Consider the following 20,860-nt stretch of genomic DNA (forward strand, 5'->3'; position numbering starts at 1 on the left):
TGAGGCACTGCGGGGAGGTGCCGAGGGCTGCAGGGGCTCCGAGGGGCTGAGGCACTGCGGGGGGCTCCGAGGGGCTGAGGCACTGCGGGGAAGTGCCCAGGGCTGCAGGGGCTCCGAGGGGCTGAGGCACTGCGGGGATGTCCCCAGGGCTGCAGGGGCTGTTTGTCCAGGGGGAATTCGGGAGAGGGCAGCGGCAGAAGCCAGCCCAATTCCTGTGGGCCGTGCCTAGAGTCTCGGCAGAGGAAACGGAACACAGCTGAGAACACAGGGCTGGGACAGATGTGGTTAATCCAGTTGTGACAGAGTTGGTGCAAGAGTGGAGTCGTTGTCTACGTATCTATTATAAACCAGAGACCACGGAGAAGCCAGAATCACAGCATAATTGGTGGAGGGCATCTGGAGGCAACAGCCAGTCAGAGGTGAGAGAAGGAACATGGGATATTGCAGACCAACTGGATGAGAGAGATTAAATATGCGCTTAGAATCACAGAATCATTAAGGTTGGAAAAGACCTCCAAGATCAAGTCTAGTCTTTGGCCAAACAACACCACCATGGCAACAAAACCATACAGCACTAAATGTCATGTCCAGACATTTCTTGAGCGTTTCTAGGGATGTGGACTCCAACACCTCCCTGCACAGCTTCTTCCAATGCCTGACCACCCCCACTCAGTGAAGAAATTCTTCCTTGTTCAAAATAGAGGTCAAACTCCCAGCCGTGGCTTCATCCAGGTTCAGATATCAGGAGCTTCCTTTTGCATTTCACCGTCAGGCTGGATGTGTTATTAGACTGAGGAACACTACCAAATAATTATAAGATTATACTAAAACTAAATCCCTGTATCATGAATAGCAAACGCTGGCAAGTAACAAGCTGAAATAAAAAGAATCAGCTCTAGCTGCTCACTGATATCACAAACACACACCCACTAAGCAGCAAATTAATTCACTTTTTCAAAATGAAGAACTGTATGGTCTTCTAACAACTCCTCCACTTAATCAGTCTAGTTTTCCTCATCTAAGTTTTCCTTACCTACAACTGAGCCATAAAATTGATGTTGCAGTTGCACAGCAAAAGCAACAAATATTTCTTCCCAAACAACAGCAAAAGTTACCTGAAAGGAGACCCTGTAATATCTCCCATTTATTTTCCTGGTACACTGGAATGGGATCCAAAACTTCTGAAGTGTTGCAGAGAAGCCTGACTTGATGGGAAATAAGAATTCTAACTAACAGTTAGTGATAGATCCAAAAATGTAGGAAAAAACATCCTAAGAAATAAAAGGAGAGAGTAGAGCTTTGATATTGGCCAAAATGTTAGAACTTTTAATAAAGTAATCAATAACCCTGTAAAGCAGCTAAAAACAAAATAGTTGATAAAAAGCAGGCTTCATGAAGAGCATGAGAAGGATCACAAAACAAAAGGTGAACAAAGGAAATAGGGTGAACATAAAAGGGTTGTTTTCATAACATCTTCTCTTAGCTATATGAAGTCCACTAAATTCATCTGCTTGAAGGTAATAATTTCCTCTCCACTTACTACTCCAGTAATTCACCCTGTTACCCTTGGTTTTACAAATCCCACTGAAGGTGGATGCCTGACTTACCTAAGATAGATGGGTAAGCACCCAACGGCTACATCAGCAGCTCTTAAGCTTTTTGGCTCTGTCAGTGGATCACAATCAGTGTTCAGTTCTTCTTGTAGATACACTGTGCAGCCTTATCAGCAAACTAGGAAATATCACAAAGCTTTACAATATAGTTTGAGAATTCCTGAAATAGGTTTTGCTAAGACATTTGATACACTTTTCCATATCTCACCCTAATTCACATTTTTAGATCTCTTCTGAGTAAGGAACAGAAATTGATTTTGAAACTGGCTGCCATGGTGAGAGTTTCTGGCAGTGCATTGTGCACGATATTGATGTGAATCAGTGTTCTGTAGAGAATACAGGGGATCAGGTTTACAAGGACTGTACAACAAAGATCTTTCCAAGAAGTACAGTAAAACATGGTATGATCTCTAGTTAGAAAAAAAAATTAAAGTAAATATAACAAGATTAAATTAAAAATGAAAAACCCTTGTGTTAGAGGGAACGAATAATCCAATTATCATTGCATGTGTAATTATGAAACATTAATTCCCCATCTGACAGCATATGAAGAGTAAGTACCAAGGAACAATTAAACACTGCTTCAAATGAAGAGCAATATACATTTTTCTTCTCTCTCCTAAATGTTCATACTCTAAGAATACAGAAGAACTCATCTCTGCTAAGTTGACAGGGAATTTCAAATCTGAAGCTGAAGGACTGGAATTATGCTTTTCAGTTCAAAGATTATTTGGATTCTGTGCTCTGCATCAGGCAGGAGTAACAGCTACAGCAAATCTGGCTACCACAGCTTTACTGAATACTGGAGGGATGAAAAAGGGTCAGCTAGAATACAATTCACTTCTGAATATGCTGTAGAGCAACTGTTTACTGAGACCGTGAGAGATCTTCTCAGGTAAAGTGGATAGAGCGTACCAAGGAAAAGCTGCTTGACCCAAAAAATATCCACTAAGACAGGAAACTAAGACAGTGCAAAACATTCATCAGCTACTTGCACAGCAGATCTCACAGCTGATAATGGATTAGGAGCATGGAAACTTCATTCTGAATTTAGCAGACATAGAATTTAACATCATTGACAAGCAAGGGCAAAAAATGCCTCCATTGCCCTTTATCAAGTTCCCTTTTCTACCAAACAGAACAGATTATATTATCACTTCTTCCACATAGAATCTTATGTAACAAATAAGAGCACCAAACACTCCCCACTGGTTTGTGCACAGAGGAGAAAAAAATATCAATTTCATTACTAATTAATGAACTCCACAGATTATTTATCACAGAAAAGACAACTGATCAGAAAATAATCCACTATGTTAATAATTAAGTTACAACTCCCATGAAGTGTTTGAATGCCTCACTGCCCCCTTCTTGACTGCAGATGAGCCTTCCTGGCCAAACCAGATCTCTCAGCAGCCACCGCAGCTTTGTCGCATGCTGTGGAATTTTGCTATATGTTTTATGAGCTAACACCTGACTGAAAAGACCCAGAAACCACTGCTGAGACATGAGAAAACATTACTTTCACACAAAATTTTCTATGTCAGTAGGAGGCTGAATATTGAAAAAATATTTCTACTTTTCCAACTTCTTTCAATTCTATGCTACATAAACACAGGACTACATTAATATATTTCTGATATCTTCCATGCAAAAAGAACAGTTGCCACATATTATGCAAACAGAAGCCTTATCCCAACATCATCACTCTTTGATGTGTTCCACATGTTAAAAATTTGAGAGCAGCCAAGTATGAAACAGGGAAAACTCTTCAGTCCCTCACATTTTCCAACATAAGCATCACAAAGAATGCTGCAAATAGGCCTGACCTTACCAAGACAGCAGAATAAAAGCTCTCTCCAGGGTGAAACCATGATTTTATTTTATTTTTTAAACTGCAGATGGATGTAGTCAGGATTGATTTGACAGCCCACCAACCAACATTGGTGTTAAGACCTCACAGAAAGAGCATGGAAAAGTGGCATAAATAAGGACTGAGGGTAAGGCTGGTTTACACTTTGCACCACAGAGAAGGGAAGAGCTGCCCAGAGATGGCTGGAGATGAAAGTTGCTTCTGCTCTCCACCATCAGACTAACACTGCTTGGCAGAAGACATCTGTTGTGCTGAAGAGACTGTCACATGCAAAACAAGGAAGGTAACTAATACTTTATTGGAAATACCCTCAATTTAGACACAATGAAGGTTCTTTCTCAGATATATGACAGTGCTGAAGAATGCTCAAAACTTGCTAGAGTTTGGGACCAAGCAAAGAGAAACTTAATAGTATTTTAAAGGAGGCTTGAGTACTTTTCCTACAACACATTGATCCAGGACCTTCTCTTCTTGGTATCAGTCCCAACCTGATCATAAACATGCCTCTACCAATAACAACCTAAAATAGGTTGTGACAGTTTTTAAGGGACAATAAAACAATGTCCAATAAGATAATCTAACAAAAGATGCTGGTTTATGTAGTCTTCTGCAGTGTAACAACAGCAGGATTTGTGAGAAGACTCTCGAGGGACAGGTGTCAGGAAACAGCTGGGGGACACCTACAAAGGCCACTTTACAGAAGACCTCATTTTGCTTCTTGCATCAGGCCTCACATGAGGTGTGTTGTATCATTGGCACAAGAGATATTCTGAGTGAGTGTAATACTCATCAATAATGGAAGGATGAAAGATAATGTTGGAATCACTTGCCAAGGGAAGGTCAGGAAGTGAGCAGAAGTTGTTCCAAATGAAACAGACCTGTTAAGAGGAAGGCTTGATTGACTCAAATAGTATCTTTTATACATATATCACAACACTGAAATCTTTATCTCTGTTGTACATCAACCAAAACATATGGCAAATGATGAATATGTTCAGGAGGTCTCGCCACAGTGAATAAACCCACCTGCTTTCCTGCTTTTGGTCACCCTTCCTGCCCTGGAGCCAGGAATGAAACACGGGGCCCTGCAGTCCACTGTACACCTTTCATCCCCAAGTCACTGCACTGGCTGCACCACAAAACTCACCTGAGGCCCATGAAACAAAGGGCAGAAATAAATTATATATGTTCTAAAAATCGGAAAGATATCTGGGAACACTTTGATTTAAAAAAACCCTTTCTCTGTATAGAGAGAGAATAACTTAGACTCTAAGGATTCAGTATGCTTCCTAAATAAAGTTCCAGTGTATTTCCAGAGTAAACTGAAATTGAGACAAGAGATCTCCAAATTCCAGTGTAGTATCTTAAACCATGAGACTATCTCTTCATTAAAACATAAAATAACTTGAACATTTCATCTGATATGATAAACCCTAACATCTATAAATATATTACTGAAGTGAAAAAAAATCAATGCTGATTTTGAAAAGATAATTTTATATGAATTTCATGTCATAAAGCTTATTTATGTCAATAAAGCTCACTTGTGCAAGCATCTTTAGAAGATCTAGAATTAGCAGATTTTAAGACTATTTGCAGCAGGTTTTCAGTATCAATTCATATTTCATTTTCCAAGGTGCCATTTGGTATTTAATGAATATTCAGAAGTTCTGGTCCCTTCTAAAACTAAAATGAGATTTTCTTGAGTCCTGTTCCTTTCCTTCTTAAAATTTTAATTTTAAAAGGTTTGACTCCTTTTAAGTACCTCCTACCAAATTTCTTCAATTGGAACAAGGTACCTCTTGGGTATTACTTTGACAGAATGAGGTTTGTTTAATGATCATAGCATTAAAACCTCTTACTCTGAAGACATGCACTAGCACACTGGGGAACATGGTGTAAAAACAAAACATGAAGCAGGGTTTCTTTTCTTTTTTCCTTTTTCTCCTTCCCTTCCCTTCCCTTCCCTTCCCTTCCCTTCCCTTCCCTTCCCTTCCCTTCCCTTCCCTTCCCTCATACATCCATGAACAATTACTTAGACATCTGGTTTCTTACTTTGTCAATGGACCATTTATCCCCAAATAGTTATTCCTTAGTCAATCTATGTCCAGTCTTGTTCCTGTTAATGCTGAGATATTGGAAAAATCTTCATTTGCTTCAATGGTACAGGATAAGTCCATCAAAGAAGTCATCTCTCTAGAATTCACCAGTCATCTAAAAGTACTGCTGCCCAGCAAATTCAAAGTCACAGATGCACACAGAGCAAGGTCCATTTCTCAGTTTTATCTCCAGGAATATACCAGTATAAAAACTGGCAGGTCAATGCAACTTTTGGTCTCCTCACACTGGTGTAAATGCCAACACCTGTTGCAGAGCCTCTAGTGACATGACCCTACCACGGCATTGCCTTCTTTGTTGTACAGGCCACCATCATTTTTTTCTTCCCTTTTCTTATTTTTCCCACCACTGCTGATTCCTGCCAGGTGCCTTTCGATCTTCCTCACTATTACTGCTTCAAATTCTTTCTGCTCTGTCTTTGGGTTCAGCACCTTAAAATACTTCTCACCTGTTGCTGAGTAAGTCAACCACATGCTCTACTCCCTGAATACAAGGACTTAATGTATTAAAAAGTCCCACAGTTTCTTATTAGACTATTCCATATTTTATTCTCCCTAACTGGCCACAAAATGCATTTCACTGGTTGGTTCTGAGGTACTTAGTAAGTACTCAGCAAATCATAGGACCACAGAAGAATTCAGATTGGAAGGGACCCCAGCAGATTTCTAGTCCAACTTCCAGCTTAAAACAAAGTCAGCTATGAGATCATATTGGGTTTCTCAAGGTTTTATCCTGCTGGGGCTTGAAACCTTCCCAGAACAGAAACTGAGCAACCCATTCCAAAGCTTAAAAGTCCTCAAGAGGGAAGAAAGCTTCTCCTTATTTTCAGCCTCAGCCTCGTGTCTCTCATACATCACTGCAAAGGGTCAGGTTCCATCTTTTTGACAAATCCTCCTGTATAGTGGGAGCTGCTGCTAGTGCTCCAATCCCATGCTGGCAAGCTGCCTCTCCCCTAGACTGAACAAGCCCAGCTCCTTCAATCCACAGGTCACTGTGGTGTTGCAAGGTCACACAGCAAGAACTCCAGCCCTGGGCATCTTTGCAGCCCTCATCCTGACTTGCACTGGACATCTAAGAACGGTATGACTACTCTTGATCAGGTTACTATGTTCCTGTGGATAGTGACAGCATTCTTTGCTGCAAGGGATAACACTGGCTCATTTTGTCTTCCTGACCATCAAGGTCCTCTTCACTAGAGCCACTTCCCAGCCAGTCAGCTCCAGTTTCAGCGGGGTGCAAGAGCCTCAGCCTTCCCAGCAGCACAACTTTGCAATTGTCCTTGTTGAATGTCATAAGGGTCCTGTTGATGCTTCCCTGCCAGTGTCTGGTCCCCATGCCTAGATCCCTACGGATTGTCCCTATTTGAATCTATAGACTGGTACTCACCATTTGCTGTCATCTGCAAATCTGATGAGAGTACACTGTGCCCACCCCATGATGTCCTCAACATCACTGTTGATATGAATATCTTTTTTCTTATTAGGTAAGTTTCCAGATGAAGAATTTTTTCGTATACATCTGCAGCTGCTCTTTATCAGAAGTAGCAAAAAGGTATAAATCTCCACAAAGAAAAGGATAGTTTTGGTTTCATCTTTGTCCACAACTCAATAAACTTTAATCAGCAAGAGTCTCAAGAGTCTAAAGTACAAGCCACACTTCTCAATATCTATATTAACGACTGTTAGATATGTTTGCTCAAGATTATTTTCCTTGCTTATGACCATGCCTTAGATTTTATCTTCAAATAAAGTTTAAATATCATTTTTGTGTCACTTTCTTCAAGAACTTTTCTATCATATTTTTCCATATCAAAACAGCCCGTAAAGTCACATTAATTCCTGAGATTTTCATCAATCACATCAATTTTCCACAGCCATATCTGGGAACAGTTACACTACCTTGGCTTAATCTTCACATTAGTTTCCATGGTCCTTCTGCGCTCTACTTTTTCTGAGCCACAAATCCTCTGTTCTTTCCCTTTATTAGATTTCAAATAATCAGAGTCATGGGGACCAACAGTGCTGGAAATATCCTCCTGAGTTAATGATTCCACTCACAATATTATCACAATATACTTTTATAAAATCTGCACAGATACTGATTGTGTTTCTTCTTTGGTAGTTGCTGAATTGAAGTTCTTTCCTGCAGATTTATTTTCTAACACTCATACCAATATTTTCCCTTATACCTCTTTTGTGTAAAGTAAGAAAGATTTATCTCAATCCCTCTTTTCCATAGAGGTCTATAAAGTTCAAAGTTTTGCACATCTGCAATGAAATTCCACAGTTTCCATCAGTGTTTATGCTGAAATGAAAATGTCTTCCTTTCAACTTCATTTCACAGTGCCTTAGTTCTAGAAAGAGAATATAGTAAAGCAGTACTAGAAAATATTTTAAAATAGCTTCATTTTCCTCTGGTAGTGCTCTGGATGCAGTCAGCTCTGTACACATGGGTGGAGACACAGACTACAATCCCACAGACTGCATTCAGCAGATGGTGACTGAGAGGAAATGGGCACAATGGTTATGTACTAAACCTTAACATGAAGCAAACCAATACAAGCCACCTCTTACATTTGTGTACATGTACTCATGGCTACATAGTAAACAAATATGGGCAGTTTGTCATATTTGCAATCATTCACATATTATCAGAAAGAAAATAGCAACAGGAATGAAGGCAAAATTGGAAACAACACAAGTACACATGTACGTGATCAGACAGTGACTGAAACACACATCAGTTAACAACATGTTATTGTTAAGACTGAAATTTGTACGTGAAACTCAAATTCTTGCTTAACATTAAATGGCAGAATGCCAATTTCCAGTTTTGTATACCACCACTGCAGAGAACAAATCAGTGTTCCATATTAAACTTACAATTAATTACAGATTAATTACTATTTGGTATATGAGCTAAAATGCTATTTAACTCCCAAGTTATATTTGCTAAACTCATGCCAATTCAAAGTGATGAGCCAAAAGACAACTACAGCAAACTGAGTAGGAGTTAACAAGTCAAGCAGATCAACAGGATCAATATCAATTTCTAAAGTAAATAAGAACACAATACAATTTTGCATTCAATATATTCTTTTAAGAAAAGAGATCCAGTTTTGTAGGTTTGGAGGTCCTATGTGTATTTGTTGAGTAACCATGATAGAACAAATAAATATTTTTTACACTAGGCAAGGAAAGTACGTGCAGCTGAGAAGCAACACCCTATACAGTGAAGGAAAGACAGTCCGAAAGAGTAGCTGGCTGTACTCAAGGCACATTTTGGACAGAAATCAGGGGTTCTGGCTGGAAATAATAGTTCAGATTGATTTTACATTGATCCTAGGAAAATACTAACTTTAAGAACCATAAAATACTGGAATAGAGAGATGCAAAAATCTGTTTCATTGCAAGATTTCCATAACAAAGCTAGACAAACATCTGTCAGAAATGAACTTGCTGTACTGATCCTGCTTCAGCCTAAGGGAGGGGCTCAGTTGGGATCACTTCCTACCCTACATATTAAGAACACAAAGATTAACTTTTTTTAAAAAAGAGTGGGCAGAGGCACAAAAAAAGAATATGTATTCAAGGTCAAACACCTCAATGAAAGACAAAATTTACATAAATTACATTTTCCTAATAGGATGTTTCTTTATGGTTGGGTTTTGGTTTTTTTTATTTGGAATGAACAGGGTGAGGCCTTCACTTACATACAGACTGATTTCTTTCCTTATTATATTGACCCTGTATTATCTGAAACTGCCTTTTAAAGAAATGAGGATATTACTTTCCATATCCAATGAAAGCTGGAATACTCCCTCTGCTCTAAATCTTGTAACTCTAGTCACACATTCAACAAAAAGCCCTCAGTGCACAGTCACAATCTATTAACAGCAAAGTAAAACAATTCACCACATTTTAAGTCAGTAAAATATTGCTGATAGTGCATACTTTACCAGTTATGTCATGCTGTTTGAATGACTCACTGTAGATTTGATACTGATTAGGGCAATGTTTCTTCAGCCATTTGCAGACATCCTGCTGGGTCCATAACGCCACAGGCTTAGTCAGCTTCACAGTCCCAGACTAGGAACAGAGAATGAAGAACAGAAATGATGTTTAGTCTGCACACAAATTTCAGAACTATTAATCTGTCACCTCCATATATGATATTAAAATATTAAATGTAAAACAGGAGCTGCTCTGACAGATGTCCAGTAATAGCCAGCCCATTCCACAAGACCCTGCTGTTCAAATAATCACACAGGAATCACACACAGTGGAAGGTTCTTTAACATTACTTTCCATTGCTTTCATGTTCTTTGCATCACAGAACCATACTGTACTTGAATAAATAGTTTTAAGAGTGACCAATGACTACAGCCAAAGGATAACAGATACACACTTTGAATAGTTCAAACTCACAGGAGAGTTGTATATTTGTGCCCCGATTTGGATACAATCACAGAAGATCAGGAGTATCCTCTGGCCAGGCATGGTCCTCAACTACAGTGACAGAAGATCTTGCAACAAAGGCCTTTGGTGCCAACAAGCCTGAAGACTGGTTTTGTCTGGGAAGAGGAGACTACACACCAGTGGACATGGAGCTGGTAATATTGATTCACACTGAACATTTCAGCTGACAAAATTCCTAACTTTAATGATGTTCACAAGCAGCTATAGTTTTTCTGTTTCCTTTTTACCTTTAACTTTTCTACAATAACCTTTACATGAACTAAGTAGGACTCCCACTTCAATCAGCTGATCCCTTATAAATGAGTAATAATTTTTAAAAATAACACTGTTCAATACTTTCCATAGAATTCCATTTTATAATAGATTAGCAGTTTATAAATAAATATTCATAAATTGATTGCCTTATTATATGCATTTCATTTAACCAAACAATTCACCTTAGCACATACACTTTTTTTAACTGTGTAAGAATGCTGAGTTCTAAGCTACCTCAACTGCAGGAATTTAAAACCTCTTGTCAAAGTAGGCAAAAAAGTAGGAAAAAAATATTCTAAGTGATTTAATCTTTTTTTTTCCTGCAACACGATCTGCCCAAAAGACTAAAGAAACTTTAAACAGATTGGCATGTATTACCAACAATAAATGTTTCACTGGACACTGCTGATGTAAGTGGGTGTGAACATCAATGTATACATTTACTTCACATTTTATCAAGGAGTGAGTCTAGGGAATAAAATCAAAGTGTCTGTTTGAGTGCTATGCATGCAGAATACTGTCCTCCAGCTCCCTGTGGTGTAAAAGTTTCAAGAGAAGTTTCTCTGTACAAATTTGAGGTGAAGGGGAATGTCATCTCAACCCATCTTCTCCATTAGGACTCATGGCAGACTCCCTTAACGTCACCAGCCAGGGTTTATCCCAGCATTTGCTCAGATGCACTTTGTTAGACAGACTTTCACAAAGTTGCTTTCAAATTTTTCATTACCAGAAGCCCTAAAGACCAAAGCAATTTTAAGCTAGTGCTGTGCATGTCCTATTAAGTCCATAAAGTACGTCATGCAAAGATAGTAAGTTAGGGTCAGGGATTATGGCAGACCTAAAAATCCAGCAGGCAAATGTGCCTTGAATTTCTCATGTCCAGTTGTCCCTATCTCTTTTTTATTGCCCGTGTAGAAGTTGAAAAAACAGTAGGAAAATCATGGTTGAATATATAATACAATGCACATCCCATAGCTCAGCCTTTTTTAGTTTGAAAAAAAAATAAACTCATCAGAAACATGAATCCTGTTTCAAACATGCTAATAGGCATCATCCATATTTAGAGGTATAATAATAATGTACAAAACCACCACAAAGAATCAGTCTCCTCTGCTGCTGCCACCCACCAAAATACAGAAGCTTGACTGACAGATGTGGCTTTCACAGAAGAAACTTCCAGAGGTGCTGAGGGTGCACAAAAACCAGGACAGCACTTGCCCTAGCACTGCCCTTTCTGAGCAGCTCATCAGTCTTCTACACACACAGGAGCCCACACTGGTCTGGAGAAGGCACAGCCTCTGCAAGGAGAGCAGCTGCCCCGGAGCTCCCAGCTCCTCATGCAACCCAAGAGATCAAAGGGCCTTCAAACTTCTCTGGTCTCCTTGTTACTGCTGTTTAAGTCAAAGAAGAAACTGAATTTCAACGAAGAGTCCAATATTAAGTGATCAGTTAGCTGGTTTTTTGTTACATACAGATATAAACGGGTGTCCTCCTCAAATTACATCAAAGAAATAAACAAGCAAAAGTAGCCACGTGACACAAGCACTCTGATTCCATAGAAATCCCTGAGTAACAGGCTCAAGACTTCACTGTCTATCTTTATATGTTACTGCTTAAGTTTAAAGATTTTTTTTTTTTTGCATTGGAATTTTTGAAGACTAGAGGAAAGTCTGTCAGCCCTTGAAAAATAAATGGTTAATAATTTTTCTGGTACATCACAAAAATACTTAAATGATAAATATTTGTATGCAAATACATACAGCTAGCTATAGACTTACAGTCTACTTATTCCTAGCTGAAAGTACAAAAGCAGTGCCAATGTTTGTTTAAATCAAGAGGTTGTTCTTTTCAGTTCAGCAACTATTGTCCTCTTAAAAGGTTTAGGCAACATTGTGTTAAATATCCAAAATACAAGTTATTAACAATTACAGTACAAATTTAACACATTCCCCTGTGCCTACAGAACTGAAAGATGGTTTCAAACCATCTTTTATGCCATGCGATATACAGATCGCTGCACAGCAAGCATGCATACATACAGCTGACTTCTTCAATGTTTGGAACTGTGATAGAAACATTTAAACTTATAACTACAGTCCAAAGAGGACATTTTTACATTGACAATAAGAAATGTTAGGTTTAATTTTCTAATTTCTCAGGACTTGATGAATTAGAGGAATAAAGGGGGTTTAAAGCAATGGTTCTAAAGCATGTCTTCACTTTCATTTTTGGAACATCATACCCAAAATATTTTCTAACCAGATGCTCCAAATGAAAGGTTCCTAAAAATATGCCTTCCTCCCACAAAATTCATTTCTTAGTTTCTTCCCTGCTCTGAAGGCTATATCTCATACAAAAAACCTCCCAGTAAACCAAAGAAAATTACCTGTACCCTAAACATACCTACTAAAAGACACCCCTGCCTTTAACTACATATGAGCTACCTAGACAGGTGAAAAACATAGTGTGTTTTATTGTATTTCTGTTTCTTAGCTCAGTCAAAGAATAGGCCCAAATTGATTAAAATAAAATAATGTATTTTTAAAAATACCTTTGATCTGGCCTTCCTTTTAATTTTCCTGACATAAACTAATACTAAAATCACCCTTTGCTGGCAACTCTGTAATAGTTTTAATCTTGCCAAATGCTATGCCAAATCTTGTGCCAGATATAGATGTAATGAGAATAAAAGTCTACAGTATTCTGGTCTTTTCTTGTATATTTGAAGGAAAACCTGTTTCTTCAGGATTTTGTGACAAACTTTTTCTTCTAGACTGCCCAACCCCAGCTTTTGTTACATGCATCTCAAAACATAAAAATGACTGCCAAGAAGAAGATAAAACATATTTACTACTTGATGAAATTTCATGCTCTCTTTGTTCCTTGGTGCAGGGAAGATAGTACTCAACATCACTAACTCAAGAATAAATAAATAAACAACTAAAACCTACAGCCTGTGCATTACTAGAGAGTGTATTTTAGTATTCAGAATAGCATCAGCTACCAAGCTCTGCTCTTCCTAAGCAATGAGGGACAAGTTATCTCTTCAGCCTTCCAGGTGCAATTTACCAAGCCTGCCAGGTTGAAGGTCAATTTATTCACCAGAATTTGTCTTTATTTATCATATTTTACTCCAGAAAGAAAGGGCCTCTGTATTTTTGAGTGATGAAGGATTCAATCTCATAATTTAAACTACACTACATACTTTGAGACAAGCTATCTGAAAGTGCTTCTTCAACTCTAACATTTAGTGTATTTACAAACCTGCTCAGATTACAAAAGTCAGGGACTGTGGAGATGAGGGTGCCCAGTCAAACAGGGCTGCAGGTTTGCTGAAATAAGGCTGTCTCACACTGTTTGTAACATCTGGTTTGCCAACATACTGATCTTGACATGTAAGCATGGTCAATGCATATTTACATTCAAATTTACCCGAAGTCAGACCCCACTGTTTCTTTTATGAAACAGATGGATAAAAAAGGCACTGCTGAAAGCATTACTGGAGCAGATCCTGCTCCAATATACATCTTGAGAGACTCTGCTCTGGGGTTTTCAGTTTAACTAGAAAAAGACAAAGCAGAACCAATTTTGTTACAGCCGTGCTGGCCAAAGGACTGTCACAGTTTAGACTCTGCCAGCAGGTAAATACCACACAGATGCTCACTCACTTGCTCCCCCAGTGGAATGGGGAGAAGAACCAGATAAAAAAAGTTAAACTCATGGGCTGGTATAAGAAGAGTTTAATAAGTGAAACAAAGTAAAATACAACAGTATTAATGTTTATAGTACCAATTATAATATAATGATGATACTAATGATAGTGACTAAAAAGAAAGGGAAGAAAGAGAAAGAAAATAACCCCCCAGTAAAACAAGTGATGCCCAATACAACTGCTCACCACTTGCTCAGCAATACCCAGCCCATCTGCAGAGCCAGGCTCCTCCTGGCTGCTGTGGTTTAACCCCAGCCAGCAGCCAAGCCCCAGGCAGCCGCCCACTCCCTCTCGCATCTGTGGGGTCAGGGAGAGAATCAGAAAGGTAAAAGCCAGAAAACTCATGGGTTGAGATAAAGACAATTTAATAGGGAAAACAAAAGCCACACACATGAGCAAGGAAAACAAGGAATTAATTTCACTGCTTCCCACCGGCAGGCAGGTGTTCAGCCATCTCCCGGAGAGCAGGGCCCCATCACACGTAGCAGTGACTTGGGAAGACAAACACCATCACTCCAAACATTGTTCCTTGTCCTTTCTTCCCCTGCCTTTATATCCTGAGCATGATGTCATATGGTCTGGAATTTCCCTTAGGCCAGTTTGGGTCACCTGTGCTGGCTGTGTCTCCTCCCAGCCTCCCAGGCACTCCCAATTTCCTCTCCACCGTGGACCTATGAAAAGCAGAAAAGGCCTTGGCTCTGTGCAAGCTCTGCTCAGCAATAACAAAAACATCTCTGTATTATCAACTTTGTGCTCAGCACAAATCCAAAACATAGTCCCATACTAGCCACTGTGAAGGAAATTAACGCTACCCCAGATGAAACCAGCATGCTGGCCAACACCCATCCAGGTTTTCATACGAAAAATTATATCCTATGGAATGGACTATATTCCATAGGATATCCATTTTTAGTATGACAACTTGGGTTTTCATACCAAAAGTGGATATCCTATGGAACATACCAGCTTGGATCACCTGTCCTGACCATGCTCTCTCCCAGCTTCTGCTACAGCTTCTCAAAGGCAAAGCATGAAACACTGAAGAGTCTTTGACTCAGGGCAAGCACAGCTTAGCAATAACCAGAACACTCATGTGTTACCAACATTATTCTCTTACTGAACCCAAAACAAAGCACTGTACCAGCAACTAAGAAGAAACCCAAGTCTATTCCAGGTGAAAATAGAACACAAGCAAGGCAAGGCTACATGGAGAAGTGCCACAATTTATTAGACCAGCAGTGTGGGTTCTTCCAGCTGTGCTTCAGACACAACTGCCCAATGCTGAACCATTATGTCAGCCCAGTCAGGCAGTTTGAGGGAAAAGGGGACTCAGCTGTGAGGGGTGACATGAGACAAGCAAAGGAAAGAAGCAATAAGGTCATTGTGACCTAGCAGGGACAGAGAGAGCAGTATGGGTGGCTGTCACAAGAATAATACAGAGTCAGCTGGGGCAGGAAACCTTAAAATGGGTCAGAAAACCATTGACATGTCTGTGCTCAGAGGAAGAGACTGGAAGGAAAGAAATGGGATTGTTTCATACATCAAGTTAAGAAGGAAATATTTCTTAAACCAAAACATAATGCCTCCTGAAAGCAAACTACAAATGGTCAATGATATATTTAAAAATTATAAAAATAAAATTTCATGTTTATCTGACACAGATACATAAAGCAGGGAACTTTACTACACAGCTCCAGGAGTGATCTAAGTTATGAAATCTTTCAGGCTGCTCCAGAAGCAAGACTAACAGCATCATCTTCATCATTTTATGATAAGAAGCAGCAGGAACAGCAATGACAAGTAAGAACTTCAAAAACATGATTTTCTTTTAAAACATGCTTGAGATATATTTCTAAAGCTGAGAAAATATCATATATTCCAAATTACTTTTCCAACATTAAACTGCTTATACAGAATTCAGAATCAATGGCTAACATAAATGTGGCTTTACATCAAGGAAAAAAAAAAAGAACCACACTTGTGAATGTGTTATCTTAAAATATTGAAAAATGTGGAAAGGGTACATTTTGGTTTAGAAATACATTTTCTCAGATAGTCAGATAGTTTATACTTACTGATTTTTCCAGCAAAGACAGAAGAAAATTACAGTAATAGGAAATGCCATAAAACCACTGAAATCTCCATTGTATTGGGTTCCCATCTATGTTGTTGAGAATTTTAATACTAAGAAGACATGAAAACAACAAACCAAAGGAAATGTGTTTATTACAAAACAAACAAACTAGGAAAATACTGTAAGACAGCTTGTCTTTTATAAGATTGAATGTTAAAAAGATTGCTGATAAAAGACTGAATGTTTAAAACTTGAATTGGATCAGAAATCCAGACACTGAACAGATGGTGACAGTCTTCTGGTACTGGGGGGGGAAAGAAGAAAGTTAGAGAAGGAGATGAGGACTCTGGGCCAGCAGCAGCTCAGGGCTCTGAGCTGTGAACAGGACCAGGACAGCCCTCTCCAGAAAGGATCAGGTAGGGGAAAGACTGGAGATTGGCAGGGAGGTCATGGAAGGTAGGAGAAAAGTGTAAAAAATCTACTGTAAAGTAGATTTTCTGTTCTTATCCTTCCTCTTCCCGAAGGAAAAGGAGAGAAAAAAATGCCACTGCTACAGGGCTCCCTCCTAGACGAGCAGCAGTGGTTCACTGCCTCCTGTCTCTTCCTGAGTCTCTCCATCTTTTCACACCACCAAGGCCCAACTCACTCAGCAGCTGCTTTTTGTTGCCTCCAGTGGATTATAAAGGGCTGTCTCTGCCAAGACAATGCCCTGGTGGTGTTTAAAGTCAGCTCTGCACAAGGAGAAACCCAAATCCATGTAGCACCACCACTTGTTCAAAGACTGAACAAAGAGGGAGGCTTTCCCTGGCTTTCAAGCAGCAGCAGGATTGACCCAATCCAGCACCTTCTGTACCAGTGCCACAAACAGGTGTACTACAAACAGACTGCAAGGGAGGGAGGTGGGAGGGGAGGAGAAACAAATTATGAAATATGAGACTCATCTCAGTGAGAAGTTGGTAAGAGGGAGTTAAGTCCCTCTGAAGGCTGTTGCATGTATAACCACCAATAGGAAAGGCTAAAGGTATCCAAATAATATCACTGAGCTTTATCCTGATCAGGATAAAGACAGAACCAAAACAACAGGCAAAGATAAATAAGGCGACACATTTCCCATGAGAGCTCTCCCTTTCCATTAAATATCCCACTCTGAAAGCAAGAATCATGACTGGCAGATGCAGGTGTTGATATAAATGGCAGTGGCACTATCAGCAAACTGTGAAGAACTGAAATGTCAGAATGAAAAAGGAGAAGACAGAGCACTCCTCAGCATTGTCAAAAGCCTAACATCATTCTAATTGCTATCAAAAATCCTGAAAGCCACAACTGGACAGACAGGCCAACAATAAAATCACAAGTAGGACCAGGAGCACCATCAATTTTAGGTTTTGACCTCCAAATCCAAATCAAAGCATATAATGTTTTAAAATTCACTTCATGTAAAAAAATTGTATTTTTAATCTTGCAAATTTAAGAGCCTTTCACTCACCACAGTGGATTCCTTCCAATCCAAAAATTAAATATTTGCTTTTGGTTATTTGCCGAGAAAACGAAAAAGGAAGAGAGGAGTGAGGTGAGGTGAGTGTTGCTACCTCACAAGGTATGTCAGTTCTTTGACACTTCATTCATGTGGTTCTGATTCCCCTTCTCTACCTCAGACATTCAAACCTGTCCAAATCTGGCTCTGATCACCACTATCTTATAGAACAGATTACAGTCTTCACAAAGAAATACAAATCCTTCTTGTTTTACAAACAGAAACTTACTCTGTATCCTGCATAGCTCTGGAGAACAGACAATTCTGCTTACACAGCAGGTGCCCAACTAACCAGCCTTGTACAGCTATGAAGAAAAAAGGTTCCTCCTTGACTTTTTCTAGCCTGTTTACTAAAACTCTTCAGCCAAAGATGAAACAGAATGAATCTTAGTTTGTGGTGTTGGATTAATAGTAATGTACAACAAATAATTAACTTTACTACTAGCATGTGTTTTTTACTGCACTTGAGCTTCCACCTCAGCAAAAATAAAAATTTGAGGCACTCATCCTCCACATGACACACACAACTTGCAGGTTAGCTCATTTTTTATCTTGCCTCAAGGACTAAGAACTACACATACTGGGAAGAAGAATCATGGCATAAGTTTTCATCACAGAATATTCTCTTCAGACACTGATTAGCCACAGGAGAGTGCCCCATCCTGATGGAGCTGTAAGTTCAAATTCATTGAGGTACACACAGGAAAGCAAACAGGAATATGTAATAACTAAGATGGTGATGAAATGTAGCCTCCCCATTTCCCAACAGATTCTCCTGAACTCTGAAATACTTTCACAGCAACTGAAATTCCAATTCTGAGGAAGTTCAGTATTTGTAAAAAATATTTTCTTCATGTCTAGATTTAAATAAAAAATAAAAGAAATGAAACCACACAAAATCTACCTGTACTACGAAATTGACAATTACAAATGAGTCTCCATTTCTACTTTTTCCTTTTTTTTAAACCAATTCTGGCACCTCTGCAAGTTACAGATTAGGCAGCTGTATCTACAGTTGAACTAAACCAAGACTGTTTATCAGGAATTCCATTTAAATAAATACAAAACAACTATATAAGTAGGTACACCGATTTTCTCAGAATTTCTCACACACTTATTTAAAGATGGTCACACAGAAGAATTTATTACCTAAAATACAAAATCCACTTGCCAAACTAGACTGGAAAAATGCTTAATTAGTACAAACTTAGAAATAATACACTAAAACTTTTTGCCTTATAGACTTATTTACTTATAGAAAAATAAGCACCTAAAACCAAGAGCTAAAAATGTAGAGATATGAAAGACAGAACAAAGTCCTGAATTTACACTTGCAAATTCAGTAAAAAGAGTTAAAGGCAGTTGGTCAGCCTGTATTTGTTTTGTAAATCATAAGGCTACATCTGACTAATAAATACATGTATTTAATGATACCTTATCTACAGTTCTTCAGTCACTTAACTGTATCCTTTCAAGTACAGCTCAATGACCAATTGTTAGCAGTACAAATCACTAAACAAGCTGCCCTGAAATGAGAAGAACTAGACAGGACCATGACAGCTTTAAATGTACTTGTTTCATATTCACATAATCCATATTATCATGGCTATGAACTGAAACGTGGCGATTAAAATTATGATGTGTAGATTAATAGCAGAATTTTCTAAGGATTATCAAAATAATTTTCTTTACTAGGGATTCAACAACAATACAAATAGGTCTTTAATGGGGGGGAGAAAAAAGAGGTTGTACAGAGCAGTACCCTAGTCTTTCCAGAGATTTCAGGTAACATTGGTAGAAACAAAATGTTCAGGGTATTGAAATCAAAAGATTGTTCAAATACAGGCTAAGCCGGACCTCAGAAACATGTAGTTAAGAGTGTCAGAGGGGGTTATATTGTTTTTGGTGACATGCTTTTTAAAGAATTACACATCAATGGCACAATATTGCTTTTGCTGAGGCAGTATTACCTTCCTCTGGGGAGCTGTCATTAATGATACTGGCAATTTTTATTATTTTTTTATTTGGGGGATTTACTAACGGAATTTCCCTGGCATAATAAATCTGTGCAGCACTGGCCACACCTCACTCCTGCTATTTATAATTACAGTGTTCTGTTGAGAAGATTCTCAATACTGTGTCTTTTTTAATAGCTGCTGTATATCAGAGGTAGATGGTCCATTTTTTCACCTTAAACACACAGTGAAGCATTTCTATAAGAGAAGAGCTATAAAAGCTGTTACTTCAGTGTTAGCAAGTAGTGAGGTTAATTCCACCATTAGCTCAACAACAGTACATTTGTACAAGGAGAACATCCAGTATCCTGAGAGGATCTTAATCCCTATTAAATGACAGTCTTTCTTACAAGATCTACTCCCTCCAAGTGAATCACATTTTTGGCACCTTTGCTTCCAGCAGATGCGCCAATTAAGAGGCTTGCACTGTAAGAAGTAGGATAACCTTTCCATGCCAACTTTCAGTCTTTATGGATAGGCTCATTCATATGCAGAAGGCAGGTGCAGCAGCCAAGGCATTTTAGACCCAGCAGCAATCAAAGTTTTGTAGATATCTTTGCCAGTTGACTCTTAACTATGTTTTCTTGAGCCAAATACATTTTGAGGAGAACAACTTTATAGTATGTAAGTAGAGGTAAGAAAAGGTCTGAGCCTGACTTGACAGGTCAATCTCTTGCTTCCCCAAGAAGACATCCAGCAAAAACAGGAGGAAAAAAGCCAGATGTTGACAGAAGAGTCAGATTAGCCCAACCATCTGATTCATGCAAGAGCATTGCAATGCCTGTGTATAGAAGGTCATAATGGATTTCTCAAATAAATTATCTACAAGGCAGATCCATCACTTATTTTTCAAAACAAGTAGAGCACTTCTGATGTCAATGTAATTTATTGCTAATTACTTTTGAGAAACTAATCTTCTCTCCCTAATAAGGGAATTCCTGTATTCACTTATCATCCTTATGAAGTCCTATATTCAGAAAAAGAACTTTAGCACTACAATGCCGTTTTACCCCCCACACTGGGATCCACGAAGCCCAGGCCCTTTTGCTATTAATACTGTTGCTACTGCGCATGTCTTATTCCATTGCTCTGGGCTTTTAGCAAATTGCTGTAGGAGACCCATAGTCTCTCCTTTTGTGCCCCTCTTTGACTGGATGGGGAATGGCTCATCTGGAGTTTGATTTCCTG

At 38.9% G+C, this 20,860-nt stretch overlaps 1 protein-coding gene across 1 annotated transcript in view; it reads right to left on the reverse strand.

The window, feature by feature from the left end:
- SAMD12 (sterile alpha motif domain containing 12) overlaps window positions 1–20,860 on the reverse strand; it is a 165,079-nt gene that overhangs the window by 115,796 nt on the left and 28,423 nt on the right. The window contains exon 3 of the mRNA XM_005420723.2: window positions 9,563–9,692. Within this exon, the coding sequence (XP_005420780.1) occupies window positions 9,563–9,692 (130 nt within the window). The remainder of the gene's footprint in view (window positions 1–9,562; window positions 9,693–20,860) is intronic.

The sequence above is a fragment of the Geospiza fortis genome, unplaced genomic scaffold (genome assembly GCF_000277835.1).
Source record: "Geospiza fortis unplaced genomic scaffold, GeoFor_1.0 scaffold111, whole genome shotgun sequence".
Taxonomy (NCBI): domain Eukaryota; kingdom Metazoa; phylum Chordata; class Aves; order Passeriformes; family Thraupidae; genus Geospiza; species Geospiza fortis.